The following is a 22,802-nucleotide window of genomic DNA, read 5'->3' as shown; positions in this document are numbered from 1 at the left end:
AACTTTCATTTAATTCAAGAAATATGGCAGGTATAGCAATATGGAGAAGGACAGACAAGGGAAGAAGGAGATCTGATGTGGTGGGGCTATGGAGGAGAGAGAATGGTGATGAAAGAAAGTGTCCAAAATAAATCTAGTGTGGAAAGACTACAATAAAAATGTGTTCTACATTTGATCTACTGGTTAAGAAAAACTTTTCTATGATGGGAAACTCTTTCCCCTTCCCACCCTAAATGCCACCGTTAGACATTGTATTATACATTTTAGGCATACAGGGAAGTAGTGGGTGGGAAACTCGTACAAAAAGGACAACGTTTGTATCAAGCATCACCCTAAATCAGAGAATTTGTACATTCTACAAAGAACTTGTCGCCACTCAAGTTTTCATTTGCGATTTGATTTTTGAAACCTGAGACCACTTGATTCCTTTTCTCATCACTCATTACCACACCAAAACATTCTATTTGAAAGTTGTAGGTTAATATTGAAAGTTTCAACTTTGTACTTGTAACTTAAAATACACAAAAAAACATTAAAATCTTAAAACTAGGAGTGTGAACACTCCTATATTTAGGGTTCTCTCCCTCAAACACTTCATTATTGAATTAATTATACAAATCAACCCCTACTTAGTTAGGGTGAATAATATGACAAGAAGAATATCTCATTCTTCCTCTTCCTTACTTTGGATAGAAATCCCATGTACATGGCATATGGCAGCATGTGTTCCCATGCCCACGTAACTGGACCTTTAGGACATGATTTCCCACTCTGTTGTAGTTTAAGCAATTCACCAAAAGGAGGATTTTTCTCTTGAAATACCGAGCATTTAGTCTTAATAACTAAATGAATCTCTTTATGCCTCTCTTGGGCTATTTTTTTCATGATCATTCCTTTTTTGTTTTTCTTCTACTCCTACTTTTACAACTACATCTAAGACTACACTTTTTTTTTCCTTCCTCTCTTTCATCAAAACATTGTTCAATTTCTAACTCCACACTCTCATGCTCAACCACTTTTTCCATAGAGCTCTCTACTATTTGCATGTAATCCATGATTGTATTAAGGTGAGTCTCTATGTTTTTACTAGAGATCTAGAACTCTTCAATATATCTCTTGGTGTATTCTCTAATCTCATATGATTCCTGCTCCATCCTCTTTAAACCCTATAAACTTCCTTTTGTCAACCACCACTATAGTATGGTTCTTTTGTTTTAGGTCCTCCAATATTGACCTATTGAGGACATCTGTTTCTGCAATACTCACCTCCACAGCTTTACATGCTTGAGATAAGAGTTCTACCAGTTCTATACTCTCTTTTTTTACTTCCACAAACTACTTACTCAATATTTTGCAAGTAACATGATGTTGCTACTTTGAACAGCTTCTTGGAGACCAAGTGATCATAGAATTTTCCCAACACAACCATCATGGTTAGGGGTACTACTCTCTTGAAGTTTGCAACTGCCAAGTTAACCATGCAACATTATAAATGTCAGATCTTAACCTTTTTTCTTTCCTTAGAAAGGTTAAGTATTTCCGACAAGAAATCTATAGATAAACAAGTAGATTCATTCCTATATCCTCTCGAACTCAAGAAATTTGGCAATAAAGTAAAGATGTACATGTTTTATTTTAAAGATTAACATTCTAACAACTTGTTTAAAAGAAACATAAAGGTTGTAACAACTTAACATGCAATCATATTTGAAACATCATCATTCATTAACCACAAAAGTGGTTTAGCTCATAATGAACTTAAACACAAAAATAGATATAGAAAAGATAATGAGTGAAAACATAAATCAATAGAAGTAGATAAAGTTTACAAAGGAGAATTACACTTCAATGAGGATGGAAGTGACTTCCTTGCAGCACTTAACAATTTACTCTTATGGATCTAACACTCTAAGATTTAGCTACAACGCTTTCAAGATGAAATGGATGAAGGTATGCGATGACAAGATATTTGATGATATTTTAGTTATGTTTTTAATTCGTTTTAGTAGAGTTTGAGGTCATTTTATATATACTTTAGAGCAGTTTTTTATGGTTTATGGGATATTTTGTATTTTTTCCATTCGAGTCCATGTAAGTATAATATTTTTTCCAAAAACCGGCAATCACATAGTTTTTTTTTTCTTCTTCCAAAAACCGGCAATCACATAGGTGTTTTTAGTCATTTAAGTAAGAAATCATGTAATCAGCAAACCAAGACATCACATGGAGTTATGGAAGCAATATAATGAAGAACATTCAAGTGGGTCTTTGAAGGTAGTACATAGTGGGAATATAATTTCCCAAGTCCCAAGCTGAAAGCAAGGAGGAAGATCGCTCAAAGATCAAACAAAAATAGCATTTTAATGATTAACACCTAATTTTAAACAGAAAAATATCAAATAAATAGTGAAATATAACAAACTAAAGTACCTATAAAAAGGTCATTAAATTTCCAATTTGCAATGCACAATAAAAGGATTCATAAGATCCAAAAGGTTCAAGCACAACTAAGAGGACTTAGGGTGTGGACTCTGAACAACAAAACAACAACATTGACAGAAACCTAAGGATAGAAGTGGACTCAGAACGCGGTATCTGGACAATGACATCCTCACGCTCCTCTAATTTGACCTCTATTGCATTTAACCTAGCAGTAACAGTCTGCTCTAGTCGGACGAAATCAGCCCTGAGCTCTTTGAGGGCGTCCAAAATCTGAGCTCCTAGAACCAGTCCAATGGTCTCAGGTGTGGCTGCTGCTTGCAGCTCAGGCTGACCCTCAGGCAGAGGAACCTGTTGCTCCCGACCACCCTCTGCTTCAGCTGCACAAATCTCCTCAGCTACTGCCTCCGCAGGCTGGTCAAGTTCATGCGGTACTAGCTTTACCAGTCCCATGACATTGGGATACCACCCATCTGTGGGCCTAGTGATCTGCAAATGGTTCTCCATTCCCTCCCTAAACTGATTGATGACTTCATTATCACCACTAGAAACACCAACATGATTATTGTCATTGCCAGAAATAACAACATCCTCCTCATCATATAAGAGAGATACTGTTGTCTTCTCAACAACGAAACTCTCCTCAAAAACAACCACAACCTCCACTTTGTTACCAGGTTCTAGATTTGATGTTATGCTCTGCCAATCCTCATCCTCAAATGAGGTTAGTGTATCTCTTTTATAGGCCTGAATGGTTGCCTTTGTGTAATTTATGATCAACACACCTTGGAAACCTTCTGATGTTATGTTTTCCGAGGAAGGGTAATAGACGACAAATAATATCATACTCTTCAGGTTTCGTGACTTTATTGTTGGGATATCAAATATTATGGAACAACCTTTATAACTAAAGCTTGACCATTCAGAACTATTGTCATAGGGGAGCGAAAACGAATCACAAGTCTCCTCTGCAGTCTGTAAACGGATAAATGTTTAAATCCTCGAATTAAAAACTTAGAGGGTTTAAGGATAAAAGCACATTTTATAAATGTAATTTATATTATCATCCCTACTTAAGATATATGAAATTATATATCCTATATATATGATCATCTAAAAAAAAAGGTATTTTTTTCCCTTAAAAATGTACTTTTATTCTAATTTAAATCTTGATTTGAAATATGCGTGACTTAATCACAGTTATTAACAATTCACACCCATTTCACAAATCACTAATGCAAAATGAGTTTAGAAACTTTAAGAATTAAATATGTGTCTGATTAAAATTAAGGGCGACATAATTTGTTAGAAAAATATAATTTCAAGCAGCAACCAAAATTCCAGTTTACATTTTAAAAAACTAGATATGGGGAAGTGACATTCAAACCTGTGAAACAATGTCTTCATCAATATTGGAGACTTGGCATTTTGTTCCCATTTGAATTAAGAGAGATTTCAAGTGATTTTTTGACCTTGAAGTGCGAACTTGAGCGAGGCAATCATCAATTAAGGGAGAAGAATACATATCAGAGATCTGTGATGCAATTGAACTTGCACTTGCTTCCAATTTCTGACAATTTGTGGTTTTTAATACATCCAAAATTCTTGCCATATCTTGAGTTAGTTGTAGATCTGAACCACACTCCACACAAAGAATTCGAAGCTTTTGAAGGTCCTTGGAAGAACTAAATGATGATGTGGACACAGATGTCTGAACTAGGGATGTCACATTATTTAATGGCGACATCCAAGACCGAATGAGAGAAGGGAATACATCACGTGAAAATCCTTCAAAGCCACAGAAAGAAATATATCCAATGCTTTTCAATCTTAGTATTGAAAATGGAACTTTTGTTATAGCAGTTTTATCCGCAATCAAGGTAATCAATGATTCCATTTGTTCCAAGTCCTCCTCCAATTTTTCAATCATGGAACATCCAGAAAGGATAAAAGTTTCTAGAGATTTTAATGAATAGATGCTTCTCGGAAGTTTCCGAAGACCTGTGCAGTCTGTCAAATTTATGAGAAGAAGTTTGCGTAGAGATCCAATGGTATGGGAGACCATAGACAAACTTGGACAATCTTTGAGAACTAGCTTTTCAAGATTAGGCATGTATGAAAAGTCTGGGGTTTCAGTCAAATCCTGAGAATGACTAAGGTTAAGAATTTTTAGATTCTCTAGTATCTCGAATTTGGATGGAAGTTTTAGATTCTCTAGCTTCTGAAAATAAACCACAAGAGAATAAATAGTGAGAAGCTTACAAAAAATATATATTGGAATTTGGAAGAATGGCTATTTTCTACCAAACCTTAACACTTACATGTATCCCTCACTTAGTTGTTTAGTGTTGATTATGATAGTGGTTATATAAGTACATATTCTGCTTTCGATATTAAATTTAGGAAATTTAGGAAGAACGGCTATTTTTCACCAAACCTTAACACTTGGATATATCAAGCACTTTGTTTAATTAGGGGATATAAAGCACTTTGTTGTTCAATGTTGATTTTGTTAATGATTAGAGCAGTATTGATTCTGCTTTGAATATTAAATTTACTAGCTAATATGTAATTTGTGAAAGTTCCCTCAAAAATAAAATAAAATTTGTGAAAGTGATCATTTGAATTGTTTTTTTACATACATAATATTTTGTTCGTTGTTAGTGAGGTGTAATACACATGAAACATTTTAAACGTGTGTAACAGAAGTGTTGCATGATGCTGCAGTTAGCATGGCATGCTTACTATTTATTTCGGTGGAACGTAGATTTAAAAAACACAAAATTCACAAATACAAAGTAATGATTCGGAACATGGTGTATCCACCACTAACTTAGATGGAACAAAAGTTCACCAATTTTGTCATTCTTTCATGATTAATATTAAACAGAATTTGTACCTGGCTCTTCTTCCATACTTGTTTGAGCTTACTATATTTTAATTCAATGGCAACTAGACTTCCTTGCTGAAATTCTGCAGGAATGTAAGTTAATGGAAATCCATGCCAGTACAGCCATCTAAGATCCCTTGAAAGATATTTAAAATCTCCATTAAGCCACACCCCAGCAAGTTGAAGCAATCTGAGTTTATTCATCTTCTTAAATGCTTTCGTATTTAGATCAACTGTATTTTTTCTTGGAAACTCCAAAGCCAGACCCTTGACATCTTCTGTTCCCTGAAATTAATAAATTATGGATATGGTAAACGAATAGCTTGGATACCTAGTAGCCAAAATATTTGTTACGTAGTCTATAATTTTGTCTTTTGAAACGCAAATACTTAGCAAAATCTAAAACAATTATGAATGAAACTAATTTTCATATTTATGTGATAATTAAGAAATGAATGTTAATAATTTATTCATCAATTAAAGTTTAACTCTCTTACTTTATGCTTTGATAATATATCAAACACTTCCTCACGGCGCCACAACCTACTGCGCTTCTCAGAATCAAATGGTGACTCCTCGTAGATTATCTGTCTTCCCATGTCTCTCAACAGATCATGCATTCTGAGTTTGTTCTTATTGTCAACAGTTACAAGGCATCGTTCTACAAGGACTTTCATTCCAATGTCAGCAAAAAATCCACACCCATTTAATATTTGTATTGTATCATTCCGGTCCATCCCAATAAAGAAACAAGCTATATCGAGGAATATTTGTTTCTCTGTAACATCTTTTAAGCCATCGAAGCTTACTTTTAGCTTCTTTTGTACTTGATCATGGGGAATACATTTGAGCTTCTCCAAAACTTTTTGCCACTCTGTTATTTCACGGTCGGCCAAATAGGATCCAAGAACTTCAAGTGCTAGTGGCAATCTACCTGAATAAGCAATCACATCTGCTGAATGTGTAGCGAAATCTTTTATCGGACTTCCTTGGTTGAATGCATGCCAACTAAAAAGCTCAAGAGATTCAGTTTTGTCCATTTCTTCTATTTCATACACTTGATCAACTCTACACGATCTCAGAATATGAATATCTCTTGTAGTAATGATTATTCTACTTCCTGGATCAAACCATTCACGACTTCCACACAAAGCCTTTAGTTGGCCCAGTTCATTCACATCATCAAGCACAAGAAGTAGCTTTTTCTGAGAAAGTCTTTGCTTCAATATATTTTTCCCTGATTCGATGTCATGTATCTTGAATGTCGTTGTTTTGTAAACATCACAAAGTACCTGTTGCTGTAGTGAAACTTGATTAGTATCTGTTTCCCAAAACTCCCTTATATTCAGAAGGAAGCTCCTACCCTCAAATTTGCTTCCAATTTGATTATAAATCGCTTTGGCAATGGTTGTTTTACCCATACCCCCCATACCCCAAATCCCTAGAAGTAAAACATCTTCAGAATTTTGGATGTTCAATAGCTTAGTTGCAGCTTGTACACGATGTTCTACTCCTACTGGATGTTCAGCAACGAATAACTCTGTCCTATCTAGCAATCGAGTAACATGCTCGACAATATTCTTGATATCAGCACTTTCATTCCTATAAAATATGAACTGTGATAAGTAGCACAATCAATTTGTATGTATGTAAGCATGCTTCAACATATGCTTCTATCAAAAGAAAATCGACAATTATATCCAAATATATGTGCCTAATGTTATAAGAAATAATTGCAATGTATTGAATGAATAGTTTATCCTCACATTAGCATCATTACTATAGGCCTTACCACACTAAATTAAAACCCACATAATTGTTTTCATATTGTTACAACTAACTGTAAGTACCTACTGACGCGTGAGGATACAGGTGTGTGTGAGTGTGTGACACGGCTGTTGACGGCGAGCTTCGGGGGATAAGCTGATGGTGGTGGTCAACCTCCAGAGATGTCGCCTGAGAAAGTGGTTACTGCAGTGACAGTGGCGAATCTGACCAGAAAGTTGTTGAAACGAGTGCCAGAATGTGTCACGGCAACAGAGGAGGGGAAAAACGGAGATGAATCACGGTTTGCCGAAAAAAGTTTCTCACTGGAAGACAGTGGGTCCACCAGATAAACACGGTGTAGGGTTGCCTCTCAATTGACTCTAGATACCATGTTAGAATTTGTGGTTGGGCCTAACACAACCCTCAAAACCGGCTTGTGATACTATAAATTAAGAATTTGAAAGCGTCACAAACAATATCGCGAGGAAAAAATAAAAAATAACCTGGAATCTATGAGTACAAACCCTGCTATGCCACCAATATCAAAGAGTTCTCTTCTCCAATTACTCTTTGTGGATTCATCCACTGAGATTGTCGATATCAACTCTTTAAAAGCGTTTCCAAACCGACCTTCCTGATGACGTACTTCTGAGGGATCTACCTCATAGAACACTGGCACAACTACTAGACCCTTCATTCTGCCAATTTCCATGATCTTCTCCAACTCTAGCATACACCATCTTGAATTAGCATAATTTGTAGTCAAAACAACGATAGAAATTTTAGACCGTCCGATTGCTCGCAACAATGATATTGAGATTTGATCACCTCGTTGAATCTCTTCATCATCTATGAAAACATAAATCCCTGCATTTTGAAGAGAGGAATAAAGATGTGACATGAACTTTGCACGACTGTCATCGCCTCTGAAATTCAAGAACACATCGTACATCTTTGGCTGAAATATCAAACAAAAGAAAAGGAATATCACAGCTTAAATATATAGTTTCTGAAATTCTTAATGCCAAGGATACATCATAAACTATAAGATTGCCAAAATTTATATCTTATATATTTTCAATTCACAGTCACAACAAGCATCATAAACTTTGCTTGCTTAGCTGTTATATATTTTGGAACCAAAATACCATACATTGGTGATACATGCATTTCAAGTTTGTTATGTATTTTCCTACTAGCAGAGATTGCTCAAAATCACACACACACACTAGCACTCACCTGATTAGTCTTATTACTTGATTCCCTCGTAATGATATCTCTTGCTGCGGCTCGCAGCAGAACATGCATTTCAAGTTTGTTATTTTCATTAATGGTTACAAAGCTTTGGTCTTCAAGGTCAGTTATTTGAAGAGATGCACTTTGTGTTGACCTATTTAACATTTGGAGTGCATCATTTTGGTCCATCCCATGAAAGAAACATGCTACATCAAAGAATATTTGTTTCCCTTTATCACTTAAAGCACTAAAACTCTTTTCTAGAGCTTCTAGTACTTCTTGATCTGGAAAGGAAAATCTTTCGAGACTCTTCAACACACTATTCCACTCAAGTACTTTCTTTCTATGTAAAAACCTCCCAAGTAATTTAAGAGCAAGAGGCAATCCCCCAGAATAAGAAACTACCTGTCTAGAAAGTTCAACAAAATCTTTTATAGGACAAGTTTCTTGGATGAATGCATCCCAATTAAAAACCTCAAGTGATTCACTTTCGTCCAGTTCTTTTACTCTATATATATGATCAACTCCATGCTCCTTGAGTATATTTCTATCTCTTGCTGTGATGATTATTTTACTACCAGCAGCAAACCAATCCCTATTTCCGCAGAAAGCCTTTAGCTGGTCCAATGTATCAACACCGTCAAGTATAAGAAGTACCCTTTTATGTTTTAGTCTTTCTTCTAAACTCACTTTTCCAGATTCAATTGGAAGTATCTGTATTTCAGTTTCTTTTTCGATATCAAAAAGAAGCATCTCTTCTAAAGAAACTTGACCTGTAGAAGAGGATGTTCTGTTGACTTTCACGAAGCTCTTATCCTCAAAATAGAGACCAATTTGATTATAAATGGTTCTGGCAAGTTGTGTTTTACCAATCCCGGCCATCCCCCATATCCCTAGTAGGAGAGGATATTCTGTCTGTTTCAATAGTTGAATCACATCTTGCACACGAGATATTATGCTCTTTGTATATAAACCACCAAATGAGTCTATCGTGTTTAGCACATAATGAGCAACAAGATCAACTGCATGGTGAATATATGCACTTTCATTCCTGGATGAAAAGCACAAACGATGAAAGGCATAAGTGATTTCCAACACGTGGATGAATCAAGGAAAGGAGTAATAAGGTGAGATTCACAAATTTAAATCACAACGGTATCAAAATGAACTTAAATCTCAACGTGCCTTAGACTCTGTTTTGTTTGAGGAGCGGGAGGGGTTATTCTAAACTTAAATTGATTGGTTCCCTAAGTTGAACCAAGTATATACCCTTAAACCATAACCTTACTCCCCATTTCTAGTCTTTAAAATTACCTGTCAAACGAAAAACTTAAGACGTGTTTACACCCAATTTCTTTTTCTCGTCAACTACTAAAGCATAAGATATTACTTTTCTAATTATCTTGAAAACAGATCTAGCAGTTTTAAAAATAAATTAAAATGCCAAAACATTGTTTTCATAATCTTGAAAATGTATTCTTCCTGGTTTGCTTCTCTCTATCAATCTCTCATCTCCTTGTTAGAGATTTAAAATAGACATTAATTTAAGAAAATGGAAACTGAAACTATTTTCAAGGACTTAAAAATTACCATAATCTGTCAACGAGATGTCCTGGAGATACGGGAACTTTACTGATAACTGCTACCCAACTCATGAACTTGTCTTCGTCTTTGGAGGTTCCCGCCTTCATTGAGATTCTATCAAGAAAATCATGAAAATCCTCTCCAAACATACCATTCATCCATGTTCCACTCGAGAGATGGACACCATCATAGAACACAGGCAGAACCATAAGACCAGGATTTGTTCGGCAACATTCAGTTATTTTCTCCAATTCTTGAAGACACGATCTTGATTTAGCATAATTTATTGAAAATACTATTAAAGCAATTTTGCAGTCTCCAATTACATTCAGTGCTGATTCTGAGAGTGTTATTACCTCATCTCCCCTTTGAAACCTCTTGTCGCCGTTGAAGAAAACAGCTGCGCCAGTTTCTGAAGTAAGAGTGGTATAAAGATGCGAAACAAAAGAAGTAGCATCTTGGTTGCAGAAACTCATGTAAACACCGAAGCTTTTGTTCTTTGGATTAGTACAAAAAAATATGGACTCAGATTCCTGTTGGATTTCAGAGGAGGAATTGCTGAAAGAAGACATGGATGGATTTGATGATGAAAATTTCTTTCAAAGCGATAAGTGAATATGAAATTGCTCAAGAAGAAAAAGAAGAATAAATGAAGTGAAATGATGAGGCAAAAGTCTCTGTATCAAAGTAGTCAAAGTCGTCTCATAAAGTACACTAATGGCCAATGCTATGATTGGATCTGAAAATAAAGAAAGCAAAAGGAAAGAATGATAAAGCAAAGAAATTGAACAAGAAAATGAAAGGAAAAAATAATGAATATTTGATAAATGACATAATTATCCGAAAATATGTATCTGTTAGTTGGCACTTATATAACTAACTAGTCTCACTGTTGAAATAGAAAGAAAGAAATAGACAAATGTTGGTCCCACTATCTAAAACTCATGTTATTCTTGCTTTTTTCAATTACTTCCTAAATAAATATATTAAAGTACATCTTAGTGAATCTATTTAAGGACTCTTTTTACTTTATCATTTGGAGTCATTGAGTATTTAATGTATTTTTTTCTTTGAAAAATTGTAAATAAATTATGTGTACACATTGGACCCATTTAAGGACCCTTGTTAAGTTACTACACTTGTGGATGCTCATAGGTAGAAACATTTTTTTGGCTTAAATATGTCATTATTCCTTGTACTTTCACCATATTTCGGCATGAGTCCCTGCACTTTTTTTGTTTGTTATTGGTCCTTGAACTTTGTAAAAAATTTGCAAATAGTCCTCATGTTAGGTTTTTGATAAAAAAAACAAAACAAAACTAACAGTGTGCCACGTGGACCAATTATTACACACCACGTGGCACACGAAAAGACAAATAATTTCAGAATTAAAATATTCTAACTTTTTATTCATTATTTTTTGGATTTAAAAATATCATTAGTCCTTGCAGGAGAAAGTCTTTCATGGACACAACCCCAAATAAATATTATTTGGGCACACTCACATGAAATTAACAAAATCCCATACTCCTTAATCCTTTATATCTAATCTTTTATATCTAATCCTAGCAAACATGCTTACCCTAATTTCCAACCCCTAAACCTACTTTTTTGGCTCCAATCTATCGTAGATCATTGTAATTAGGGGAGGTTATCATATCAGTCGTTGATCAAATCTCACTCCTTGAAAATTGATTCACGCGCATAGGTATCCACCTTTCTTCTTCTCTTCTGTGCGCAACCTTTTGAATTCCACCTAGCTCCAATCGCTACTTGCGTTCTCTCTCTCTCTCTCTCTCTCTCTCTCTCTCTCTCTCTCTCTCTCTCTCTCTCTCCATGACCTTGCAGCTGCGGTGGTCTCCCAACACTGTTGTGGTTGTTTAACGGTGTTTTGACTAAGAAAGCATAGGAATTCCAATACACCTATTGCTCTCTCACTCGCTCTCTCCTTCTGTCAACGAAGCATAGACACAAGTTTCAATTTCTTCTGGGTCTTTTCCACTCTCACTGTCGTCTTCCTCCTCCAATCTCTCTCGGTTCCGGCATAACTCTTGTCGTCGTCGACTCCCCCCGCCACTTTCTACTGCATCGTATCGTCACAACAAACACATAACATCATTTTCTATTGCCACAGTGAGTTGTCTCTCCCTCTATCTTACCATGGCCAACCAATCGGTTTCCGATTTCCTTATTTTTACTGATTCAATCATTTAATCAGCTTTCTCTTTCTTCGATTTTTGTTTGAGAATCAAATGGTGAGGTGATGACGGTCTGATACTTGCATGCGAGCATTGATTGAAGCTTAGGGTCGGATACTTTGATGTGGCAACGGCAACATAATGAAGCGGAAGCGAATGAGGAGTGATAGTTTACATGATTTCTTTGAGCACAAAATCTGATGGATCAAAGACGGCGGCAGATGAATTGTTCGATGGCCCAATATAGTGTTCGATGCAAAAGCCCAATCGTCTATGTGAATATAGTGTTCATTGAGTTCTCAAAGGATTTACATGTAAGAAATTGTTTTTAACCCCCTTTTTAATTATGTGATTTAAGAACATTGTTTGAATTTAGGAATGAAGATGCTACTATATATATTTGATCGTAAATCCACATCTATGACGATGTTGTTCATGTAACTTTTAATGAGTCTGGTGTTACAAAATGAGCTTGAAGACGAATCGGGAACATTGAATTCACTTGCATTTTGATTCCTTTTAGGGTTTGGTGTTCTATGTTAAACAAAATCAAAACCACTACCATAGGATGAAGCAGAAGTTTTAGAATCAAGTGTTGTTTGACATGAAGTTATCTTTGTCGTCAAAGTCGACTTACTTGATGCCAATGTGTTTTCTATTATGTTACTTTATCAGATTTTATGATTAATTATTTCCTTTTAACGTTACTTTTTATTCTCATATTTTTTATGCGATTGTTGATTTTTCCTTTTCATTGTTTCAGCCCTCCTAAAGCAACAAGGTATCCTAGATTTTAAATCCCTTTTTTTATTGTTGACAACTTGCTTGTGATGGTGGAGCAGAGCTCACAGTGGTATGACGATGTCTTTGAACTATAATGTGTGTTTCTTCTTTGTTTGATGATTTTTCTTTGATGATTTTCGTTGTTTCTTTCATTATTGGTAACGTATTTGGGATTAGCGTCACTAATTGGATTCTAAATATGAGCTTTAATTTGGCAACTATTTGGTGTAGAATCAAAATAGAGCAATTGGGTTTTCAGGAACTGCAGTTTTGAACCAATCAATTTGCTTGATTGGTTGTTGTTAATATTTGTTTTGAAAAGTTTTTAGCTTTGGTTAAAAATAGTTGAAGAACTAAACGGGGTTGTGTGTTTCTGTTTTATATAATTTCTAGCATGAGATGATGTATTTTTTGGGTGTGTTTGTTCATGATGTTTAACTTTGTATTTCACTTTTTTTTTGTTACTTATGGTGGTTGTTTTGGTTTTTCTTCTAATCATGGCAAATAATTTGAGTTCGGTGTTTCAAAGTGAGCTTGAAAATCTATAGAAAGAGGTTATGAGACCAAATCAATTCACTTGCTTTTTGAATTTTCTTAGAGGTTTGTGTTCTATGTTGAAAAAAGTTAAAACCACTACCATAGGATGAAGCAAGAGTTTTAGAATCAAGTGTTGTTTGACAGGAAGATATCTTTGTAATCAAAGACGTCTTACTTGATGCCACTGTGTTTATTGTTATGTTAGATTACTTTATCATATTCCATGATTAATTATTTCTTTATATTTTTATAGTTAAATCTGCAATCTGTTTTTGATGATTCCAAAACATCATGTTTACTCCTATACACAATAAGAATTTCACTAATTGAATTGGCTAGATAATTATCAACTAACTCATGTAGTTTTTCATTTAAAAGGGAAATGACACTTTGAAGCAGCAATTATAATAGATCCCTCCTTCTCTCGGTACCCCAACGTTTAATTGCAAACAATTGGTGAGAGAACAACTTGCAGCAGCACTAGCCATCAAGAACTGAGGGATAGCTAGATGACTCTGATTCCACCATGTATTCTCATATTCTTTCTCTCCTCCTTTTAACGTTGCGTCTTTTTATTCTCATGTGTTTTTCTGCGATTGTTGATCTTTCCTTTTCATCGTTTCAGCCCTTCTAAAGCAACATGGTATGCTAGATTTTTAGATTTTGAATCCCTTTTCGGATCATTGACAACTTGCTCGCAATGGTGGGGCAGAGCTCACAGTGGTATGACAATGTCTTTGTACTATAATGTGTTTTTCTTCTTTGTTTGATTTCTGTTCCAATGTTGAAAATAAACAAATTTCTGGTGGATTTTTTAGTTTGTACTATATTATTTTCTGAAAGGATTCTTCATATAAACTTTAGGCCTTAACCAAAAATGTATGACACATTTGAATCTTAAAGCAACCTATAACTCAAAAAGTTATTTAGCATTACCTTTTATGGAGAATGTGTATTGGCAAATGTTGTTATGTATCTCATTTTCAAATTGCTATATGGTGTTGGTAGTTGATATGTTTTTAGATTGTATTTGAATTAAGAAGACTTAAGTTTATACGTTGGGATGTGACAGTTGGAGGACCATTTCAACAATTTTGGAATGGGCATTTGCAGAGATCTTGAAGGTCGAGATGAAATAAGGACTTTCAGGTATGAATTGGAAGTAGATATAATATTGTGAATCAAATGAACTACTTGAAGTGTGTACAATCAAAGAAACTTAAGATTATTACTCTTCTTTTGATACATGTCGATATTTTATCTACTATGTGAAATTAAATTTGTTTATATTCTATCAAAAAGGAGTTTTTTTAATTCATGTGTAACCTCTTCCTTTTGAGTTCCAACCCCTCCAATTATATAATTTAAATAATATCATGATCTTTGATTGCTGTCAAAAATATGAAGATCATTTAATATTTCAATAGAGAAAAATATGTAATAATGAAGTTATTGAATATCAATATTAGTAAGTTTTGACCACTGTTGGAAAATTTGACACATTTAAACGTATGTCTATTCCATGATCATTGATTGTTGACAACAACAAGAGGATCATTTAAGATTCTAATTCTGCTATTAATTTTCTTAAAAATTAAAATAAAGTTGGAAACTTGGGATGCTTAGGCTGAGAGAAATTGTTTTGATCATGCAAATATTTCTTATTAGTTTTATTTGTCTTCCTTTGAATCCTCTCTAAACTTTGCCTTCTTTTTCTTCTGTGTTTCATATCTGCAAATATTCATCTCCATGTTGTTTCCTCTTAGTTTCTTCATCTTTGTTTTTTTTTATTCATTGCTACTGAGAAGACAGGTAACCAGCTGAACTGATGAGTTATATGCTTTGCTTTAACTTGTTTGAATGTAATAATGGTTAATTTAGTTAGCAATTGTGTCTCCAGGCGATTCCAATTTGTACCAGAAGCTGTTAGCCGTTTATGCATCTTTCAGAACCACTGATGTAAGAATCATGCTGTCTACACTATTTTAATATCCTTGATGTGAAGTCATTTCTCCCGTTTGGCTGATACATTATTTTTGCATGAAGACATGTAAATGTTAAACTAATACATTATATGCTATCATTTTATTCATGTCTATCTAACTGTGATTGGTTAATTTAGTTGGCAATTGTGTGTCTAGGCGTTTTGAATTTGTACCAGAAGCTGTTACCTGTTAGGTGTATTTCAAAACCACTGGTCTAAGAATCATGATGCTCATACTGTTGGTATAATTAAAGGAATTTGAGGTTACTGGTATGTTAAATTAATACATTATATGCTATCATTTTATTCATGTCTATCTAACTGTGATTGGTTAATTTAGTTGGCAATTGTGTGTCCAGGCGTTTTGAATTTGTACCAGAAGCTGTTACCTGTTAGGCGTATTTCAAAACCACTGGTCTAAGATTCCTGATGCTCATACTGTTGGTATAATTAAAGGAATTTGAGGTTTCTGGTATGTTAAAGTTTAATAGGCATATTCCATATTGAAAGATGCTAAATATTAGTTACATATTATGCTATATGTACTGTAATATCTAATGCTATTTATATTTTACTTGAATTGCAGGTCATTTGGAAACTGATTAAGCGCATTTGGAGGCATTTGTTCTTACATGACAGATCTACATAGTATATGTACTAGCTTTCTTTTTTATTGTGTTGAGAATGTATTATGATTGGCTTAAATGTTAACTTTGTATTCTTCATATTTCACATTGTGGTTCATTTAGCGTACTTTTAACAATATTTAGTTTATATTGCTTTGTCAAAGATATTACGTGTATTATGAATCTCCTTAATTCCTGCTGTTAAATATATATGACCCGTGCGGTAGCACGGGTAGACGTCTAGTCCTAGCAAACATGCTACCCTAATTTCCAAACCCTAAACCTACTTTTTTGGCTCCAATTTATCCAGACCGTTAGATCATTGTAATTAGGGGAGGTTAGCACATCAGCCGTTGATCAAATCTCACTCCTTGAAAATTGATACAAGCGCATAGGGAAACAAAAACAAAACACAACACATGCGTTTTCTCTTTCCGAAAACAAGAACGCGTTTCTTCTTCTTCCTCTTATCATCTGTTACTGCCATTCTTTCTTCTCCAATTTCTATCACCTTCTTCCACTTTGATTCGAAAATCATCAACGGTTAGTTTTTTTTGAATCGACTCTCTATTTCTCAAACCCAAACTCCGTTTGTCGTTCAACTCTCTCCACCGCTCTCATCTGCTTCATTTTTCGATTTGCATTATCGCCACGAGCGCACGCTACACGGTATAGCTCGAATTTAATTTTTTGATTTTGTCTATAGGATTTTTGAGGAGATAGTCATGATTCGTCGATAGTTTAGGAAAAATTTGATTTTGAGCTTATTTTGTATACCCATTCATCTTAACTTGTATGTTTTGGGGTTGCAGGTTTTAATTTTGTGTCAGTGTTCTTTGTAATCGAAATATGTGTTTTCAACTGGTGCTTCTCTGTGTTCTAAGTTACATAGTAGAAGATTGAATTGTGAACATCATGGTGAGTTATGTTTAATTGTTGGTGATGTAATAATCATTATTCATTTGATTCTATGCTTATTTGGTACTTTACATTCTAACTGTTTGATAAAAGGATCACTAGAACTTAGTTGTTACAAGTCTCATTCTTATTTATTCAATTAAAACATGGAAGAGGTAATAAGTCTTTGTTATTATTTATATTTAATCCTTTTTTTTAATGAAGCTACTGCAACACAACAAGTTGATTAAGAAACAAATTAGGGGCATTTGATTGCTAGGGCTTTTTTCAAAAATTGTATGGGTGCAGGAGATTCATTCAAGTCTGTGTTGACGGTGTTTCAATATTTGACCACAAATCCAACCCGACACCGATACGTTATCTCTTTGGTAAAATGGTAGGAATCAATTTTTTTTTACTATTTATACCTTTTAAGTTTTTGAAAAAATCAATATATCATGAAAATTTGATTGTTCAGAATTTAAATATGACAATTAGTTTTCAAAGGTTGCTGGAATTTGATGTGGTTATTTTAAAATATTAGCTTAATTTGATTGACATATCATATATTATGAAAATTTGATTGAAATTCTAATTGTTGCTTTGTTTCATTGTTCTTGAGAATGTAATTTTTCCATTTCACATTGGTTGTTGATTTGCAGCTTTGATTGGAATCCATTTACACTATACGATACAACAAAGATTTCATTGTGACTTCAACTTTCATATTGCTGTTCTAAAATATACAATAATGAATAAGTTTGTGGTTACATCTCTATTGTTCTATTTTGAATTCCCATTTTAAAAATCTCATTTGCTTTACACTGTTCTATTCATCTTTCATATGTAAGCCTCTTGGTGGTTAGTAGAGGAATATTGGCTCACATGAGAGTCACTTCACTTTAGATATACAGTTAAATTAAGAGCTTATATGTGACTTATTTCTATATTTGAAAAGAAAATATGGTCAAATTGAAGTTATAGACTTTTTTTATAAGCTATCACAAAGAGTTAATCGAAATTGGCTAAAATAGTTTCTAGATGTGTCATAAAGTGTTTTTAAAAACTCTTAAAAAATCATGTAGTGATTACATGGCATAGTTATTCATGAGTCATTCTAAATGCAGGCAACCAAAGTTAGAGTGTGAGAGGTATAGGTAAGAAAGAAATATAAAAGGAAAGAGCAACAAGAGATTTGGTGAGTGAGTGATAGAAAAAGAATAAATGGATCATAATTTTTCTGGTATTTACACAAATATAAACAAACCCCTCATGAAATGATTTCAGCTAATCATTATGAATGTTCACGTACTGGTACTTTTTCCTTTGGATTCCACCTCTCTTTAATATTAATTTCATGTGGTCCAATTTTGTTTTGGGTTTCATTGCTACGTCCTGCACTTGGAAATGGTTGTAACTATCTGAAAAAGTGTAAATAGAGATTGAATATGGAGTTTTTATGGGCTCAACTTATTTCAGCTAAAAAAATCTATTCAACTGCACATGTGCCCCCATTTCATACCTTTGTTGATTATATCTAGGATTTAAAATGTAAATGGATTACATGGCAACTTTACATTTCATATCATTTATTGTGAACTGTGATATTTCATAGCCACTTCGTAAAAAATTCATTACTATTCTAACTACAGAACAGAGTAAATTGTCTGCAACTCCTAAGACAACCTTAAAAAAAAAATCATATATGCAGTTCAGTACATAGAAATGCAAAATCTATGACAAAAACACACTCCTCATTAACTTTAAAGTAATAGCAGGTTCCAAATGAAATAGGAACAATCTACAGGTTCCAAATTGCAATGTATATGGATAGAAGCTTTCAAAAGCTTACAAGTTATTTTCCTGTGTTTTATCTTGGTTTTTCGGGTGTCAAACATTGATTAAGTTTGAACATTTTTAACCGTTGATATCTCATTTTTTCTTGGGACGGGAATAAATAAGTAAAACTCTTGAGAATCGAGGTTCGGGAGTTGTTTTCGCTACGGGAAGGTGTTAGGCACCCATAACGACTATAGTATCCTATAGGAACCGTCTTTACTTTCTACGCGCGCGCTTTATTTTTAAATGCTATTTGAAGGTGTTATTTACACCTAAGGGTTTGCTAGGTTAAGAATTGGAGGGAGAGAAATGCGTTTGAATTTTTGTTTTATTGGAATTGGAGAAGTTTTGACTTCTTGCCTACATACCCTTTTAAGGGATCAAAATCCATGTAGTTCTCTTCCACAAAAATGTTTTTGTTTTTGTTGGTTGATTTTAATTTTGAAAATGGAATTTTGAAGAATAAGAGAGAGAGGCCTCAAGGGCATAAGATTTGGAAAATGTGAGGTGGAATTAGTTATTTTGCAAAAAGAAGTCTAAGTATGATTAAAGTTCATTAAGGTTTTTATTTAAGAAAACAAAGGGAAAATTCAATGGGATTTTGATCCCAAGGTTTCTTTGGAAAATTATTTGAGTGAAGTTGTTCATGTTTTTTGGAAAAGAGAATTTTTCTATGTATTATGATTCCTAAGCATACATCTAAAGCATACTTTCCCTAAGCATGCATCTAAAGTATCCATGCGATGTGTGTGCATGTGTCGGTGCTTGTGTCGATGTACATCATTAGAGTCTATTGTCCTTTACATATGCCCTAATTTACATTCTATGGTCTTGCAAGGAATTAAAAGCATAAGGTAAAGTACAAAAATCCCTAAGTTTTTACATGCTAAGTCTTGGCATGAGAAATTAAGGTGCAAGAAATAAAACTAAAGCAAAAGAATGAAGTATGCTTATGGAATGTATGAAACATGAAATGAAAGGGGTTAGTAGCACCAAATATAATGAAGAAAGTAATAAGGCAAGAAAATACTAAACAAAGGCAAAAACACAAAGATAAAGTGTTAAACATACTAGAAATTAATCACAATACTTCAAAATGCACATGACTCACAACTTCCTCATTATGACAATTTTAAAATGAGTTTCAATGCAGCCAAAATGTGAGAATTAGAGGTTCATGCTCAAGTTACAAAATTGTGATTCATCTCTAGATATATTTAACATTTTATTTTCTCAAACAATCATTAGTTTGCCTTGTAAAACAAGTAACTAATCACACATATTCACATACAGCAAGAAGCACATCCAAACAGTGACAAATCCATCACCAATTCACACATCACAAATCATAAACATACACCAAAAATTGGGATCAAAATTATGCACATCTTCACAAGTTTTTAACATAAAATTCAAGAAATAAAGCAAAACACAACACATTTTTTTTTATCCATTTTTAACGTGTCAAAATATCCTAAGAAACAAGTTTCAAGTGTCAAAAATAGTTGCAAAAGAGTTCATAAGGTCTTTTAGAAATTTTTAATAAGATTTTTAACAAGAAAATGAAAAAAAATTGAATCATCAAAGGACAAATTATTTTCATATATTTATATCAAGATTAACATGTAAACACATCAAGATTCATCAAAAAAAAATCAAGAAAATGATTAGAACATTTTTTAGGAATTTTTTAAAAGGTTTTTGATGAAACAGAGGTGCAAATATCAAGAAGCAGTGTGGGAATAGCACAAATATAGCAACAAAGCGAAGTCCAGTTCAACAGAAACCCAGGCCCAGGATCCAGGATGGATCTGGACTATCCAAACGCATCAGGAGCGTAGGATTGATCCAGTTCCCCCTAACCCTAGATCTAACGGTGGAAACACAACCTAGAGGCTTATATAAGCCTTACTCCAACGTTTTCTTCATTTTCCCCTCTTCTTTCTCTCTCTAACTTCTCTCCTAGTGAGAGAAGCTCTGCAACCTCTCTTCTTCTCCGATCATCTTCCACCGCCGGTTTCTGGAATGAAACGGCTGGAGAAGATGAAGATTCATCGGAATCTTCATCGTCACCGCCGTGAATTCCAGATTCCGGCGAGACCTTAACAACTCCGATCTACATGGATCTAAACCCTACTTTACTCTACTTTTCATGCTGATTACGAATATGAACTTTGTTTTACAAAATAAACGGTGAATCTTCGTAGATCTACATTTTAGGGTTTGGTTTTCAAATCTTTTCAATCTTTTCAGGGTTCTTCGAAAGAACAAGTCTTAGAACTTGTTAATCTGCTTCGATTCACCGTTTATTTGTGTTTGTAAACCTTCGATGAGCTTTTGCAATGAAAACGAAGAAGTTTTTTGTGAAGTTACCTGGTTTTAATCGGAGATTCGAACAAAAGATCCACGTGAGCTTTCTGGTAAGTTTGAACCAAAAATAAATCGGTGTTCTTCTCTTCTTCTTCTTCACTGGTCCAAAACTTGCTTCGATTCTTCTTCCTCTCACTCTCTCTAACTGTGATCGTACAAGTTCGTTGAATTTGTGCTTGAATTGCAGTTGTTTTGGTTCGATGATGAAGATTCACCTTCGAATCTCTGAGAACTGCAATGAATTTGCTTAAATTTGCTTCAATTTCTTGTTCTGGAAATTTAGGGTTTGATGAATGTTCTTAGTGTTCTTTGATGAATCTGGAAAACGGTTATGATTTTGATTCTGAGGAGAAGAGAGAGAATTGGGAATTGTGTTTGTGTGATGTGGCACGTTGTGAATGGAATCTGTCACTGTGCATTGATGAGTTGGCCCTTATATAGGCTGCCATGTGTGCTTGAGACCCAATGAATTTGTGACACCTGTACTGAACTGTAACTAACTCGGCCTTGGACTATTTTGGGACTCAAGGACCTTTCTGCAATTATTGAAAATTGAAGGACCAAAGTACAATAATAGAAAAAGGACTTAAAACAAAATTACAAACATTTGAGGACTAAAATGCAAAACTGTTAAAGGACTAAAAATGCAAATTTTAGAGACTCAGTGGACTGAAATGAAAAAAGGACTAAAATGCAAATAATAAGACTTTAAGGACTAAAATGCAATTAAAAATAAAATTGGGTAAAAAAAAGAATGTAAATTGAAAAGTGAAACCAATAAAAAACACAAAAAAGACTAAAATGAACCAACTACACAAATGAGGTACTTCAAAGTAACATCTCTCTGTCAAAATTTCATGTGAAATGACCAAAATGCCCCTAGGGACTAAACTGACTCTAAATGACTTAAATGCAATTTTTGAAATGGATCTTAACATGGAATTGAAACAAAAACTTATACAACAAATTGAAAGGACTCAGAGACAATTTTCAGGGACTAAAGTGAGTTTGAACACAGGAAATGACTAAAATGCCCTTTTTATGAATTTTTGCAAATAACATTGAAATAAAATGCAGAGAAACATGCAATTGATCAGGGACAACTTGATATGCAAGAAAAACCTTTTGGATGGCTTTAAATGCAAGAAAATGTAGACAAAGTTATAATTGAAAATTTTTCAAAACAAAGACAGTAAACCATGCAGCTAAAACATAGTAAAATATCAGGGTAAACAATATCAAATTGGCAATCACTCAATAGTAATAGACACATATCAGAGATGGAAAAACATTTTGAGCAATTATTTTTAGGTCCAAAATTAGGGTATAACAGCTGCCCCTATTTAAGTTTCTTTGTCCGGAGAGTCAAGAGACGTAGTCTTTGATTTGACGGGACGAAGATACTTAAATATTAACATTTGCACTGTTTTTGGACATAAAAATATGCTCTCACATTTGCAAAAACATGAATGCCATGCAACATTTTGATTATGAATGCAAGACAAGCAAACTGGAGTCTACAGAGCATGTCATATCACTGGGGATCTAGGTAGACATTAACAGGATAGACAAACCAGGGGACAAGAGATAGGTACAAGCTGTTCTTTGGATCAAACTAGCCACTTGACCCAGTAATACAAACAAGAGGTGGG

General features: G+C 34.1%; 1 protein-coding gene and 2 long non-coding RNA genes across 5 annotated transcripts in view; 2 read left to right on the top strand and 1 right to left on the bottom strand.

Annotated features, from left to right (window-relative positions):
- Positions 1 to 2,378: 2,378 nt before the first annotated feature.
- LOC146926828 (disease resistance protein RPP2A-like) lies at positions 2,379 to 10,606 on the bottom strand. 2 transcript variants are annotated; one of them, XM_085700287.1, is made up of 7 exons: positions 9,923 to 10,606; positions 8,336 to 9,383; positions 7,600 to 8,054; positions 5,827 to 6,931; positions 5,339 to 5,614; positions 3,827 to 4,660; positions 2,379 to 3,414 (listed from the first exon to the last, which is right to left on the bottom strand). In XM_085700287.1, the coding sequence occupies exons 1-7, from the start codon at positions 10,486 to 10,488 to the stop codon at positions 2,518 to 2,520; spliced, it is 5,181 nt and encodes a 1,726-aa protein (XP_085556413.1). In that variant the 5' UTR covers positions 10,489 to 10,606; the 3' UTR covers positions 2,379 to 2,517. The 2 variants fall into 2 exon arrangements, with proteins under 2 accessions (XP_085556413.1, XP_085556414.1); XM_085700288.1 differs by having other exon boundaries at positions 7,621 to 8,054.
- A 3,211-nt stretch (positions 10,607 to 13,817) lies between these two features.
- Positions 13,818 to 16,287, top strand: LOC146926827 (uncharacterized). Its single transcript, XR_015005534.1, has 7 exons — positions 13,818 to 13,962; positions 14,060 to 14,157; positions 14,507 to 14,583; positions 15,335 to 15,393; positions 15,576 to 15,688; positions 15,778 to 15,890; positions 16,005 to 16,287. It is a non-coding gene; the product is annotated as an uncharacterized LOC146926827 (long non-coding RNA).
- A 299-nt stretch (positions 16,288 to 16,586) lies between these two features.
- Positions 16,587 to 22,802, top strand: part of LOC146926824 (uncharacterized) — a 28,622-nt gene continuing 22,406 nt past the window's right edge. The window contains exons 1-3 of one of the 2 annotated variants that reach the window (XR_015005533.1): positions 16,587 to 16,713; positions 16,857 to 16,962; positions 17,167 to 17,338. This is a non-coding gene — a long non-coding RNA (uncharacterized LOC146926824). Of the gene's footprint in view, positions 16,714 to 16,856; positions 16,963 to 17,166; positions 17,910 to 22,802 lie in introns of those variants that run through there. The other variant, XR_015005532.1, reaches the window with a different exon arrangement.

Source organism: Medicago sativa, chromosome 4, assembly GCF_051527215.1.
Source record: "Medicago sativa cultivar Bolivia chromosome 4, Bolivia_mono, whole genome shotgun sequence".
Classification (NCBI taxonomy): Eukaryota; Viridiplantae; Streptophyta; class Magnoliopsida; order Fabales; family Fabaceae; genus Medicago; species Medicago sativa.
This window is presented reverse-complemented; position numbering and strand designations above follow the sequence as displayed.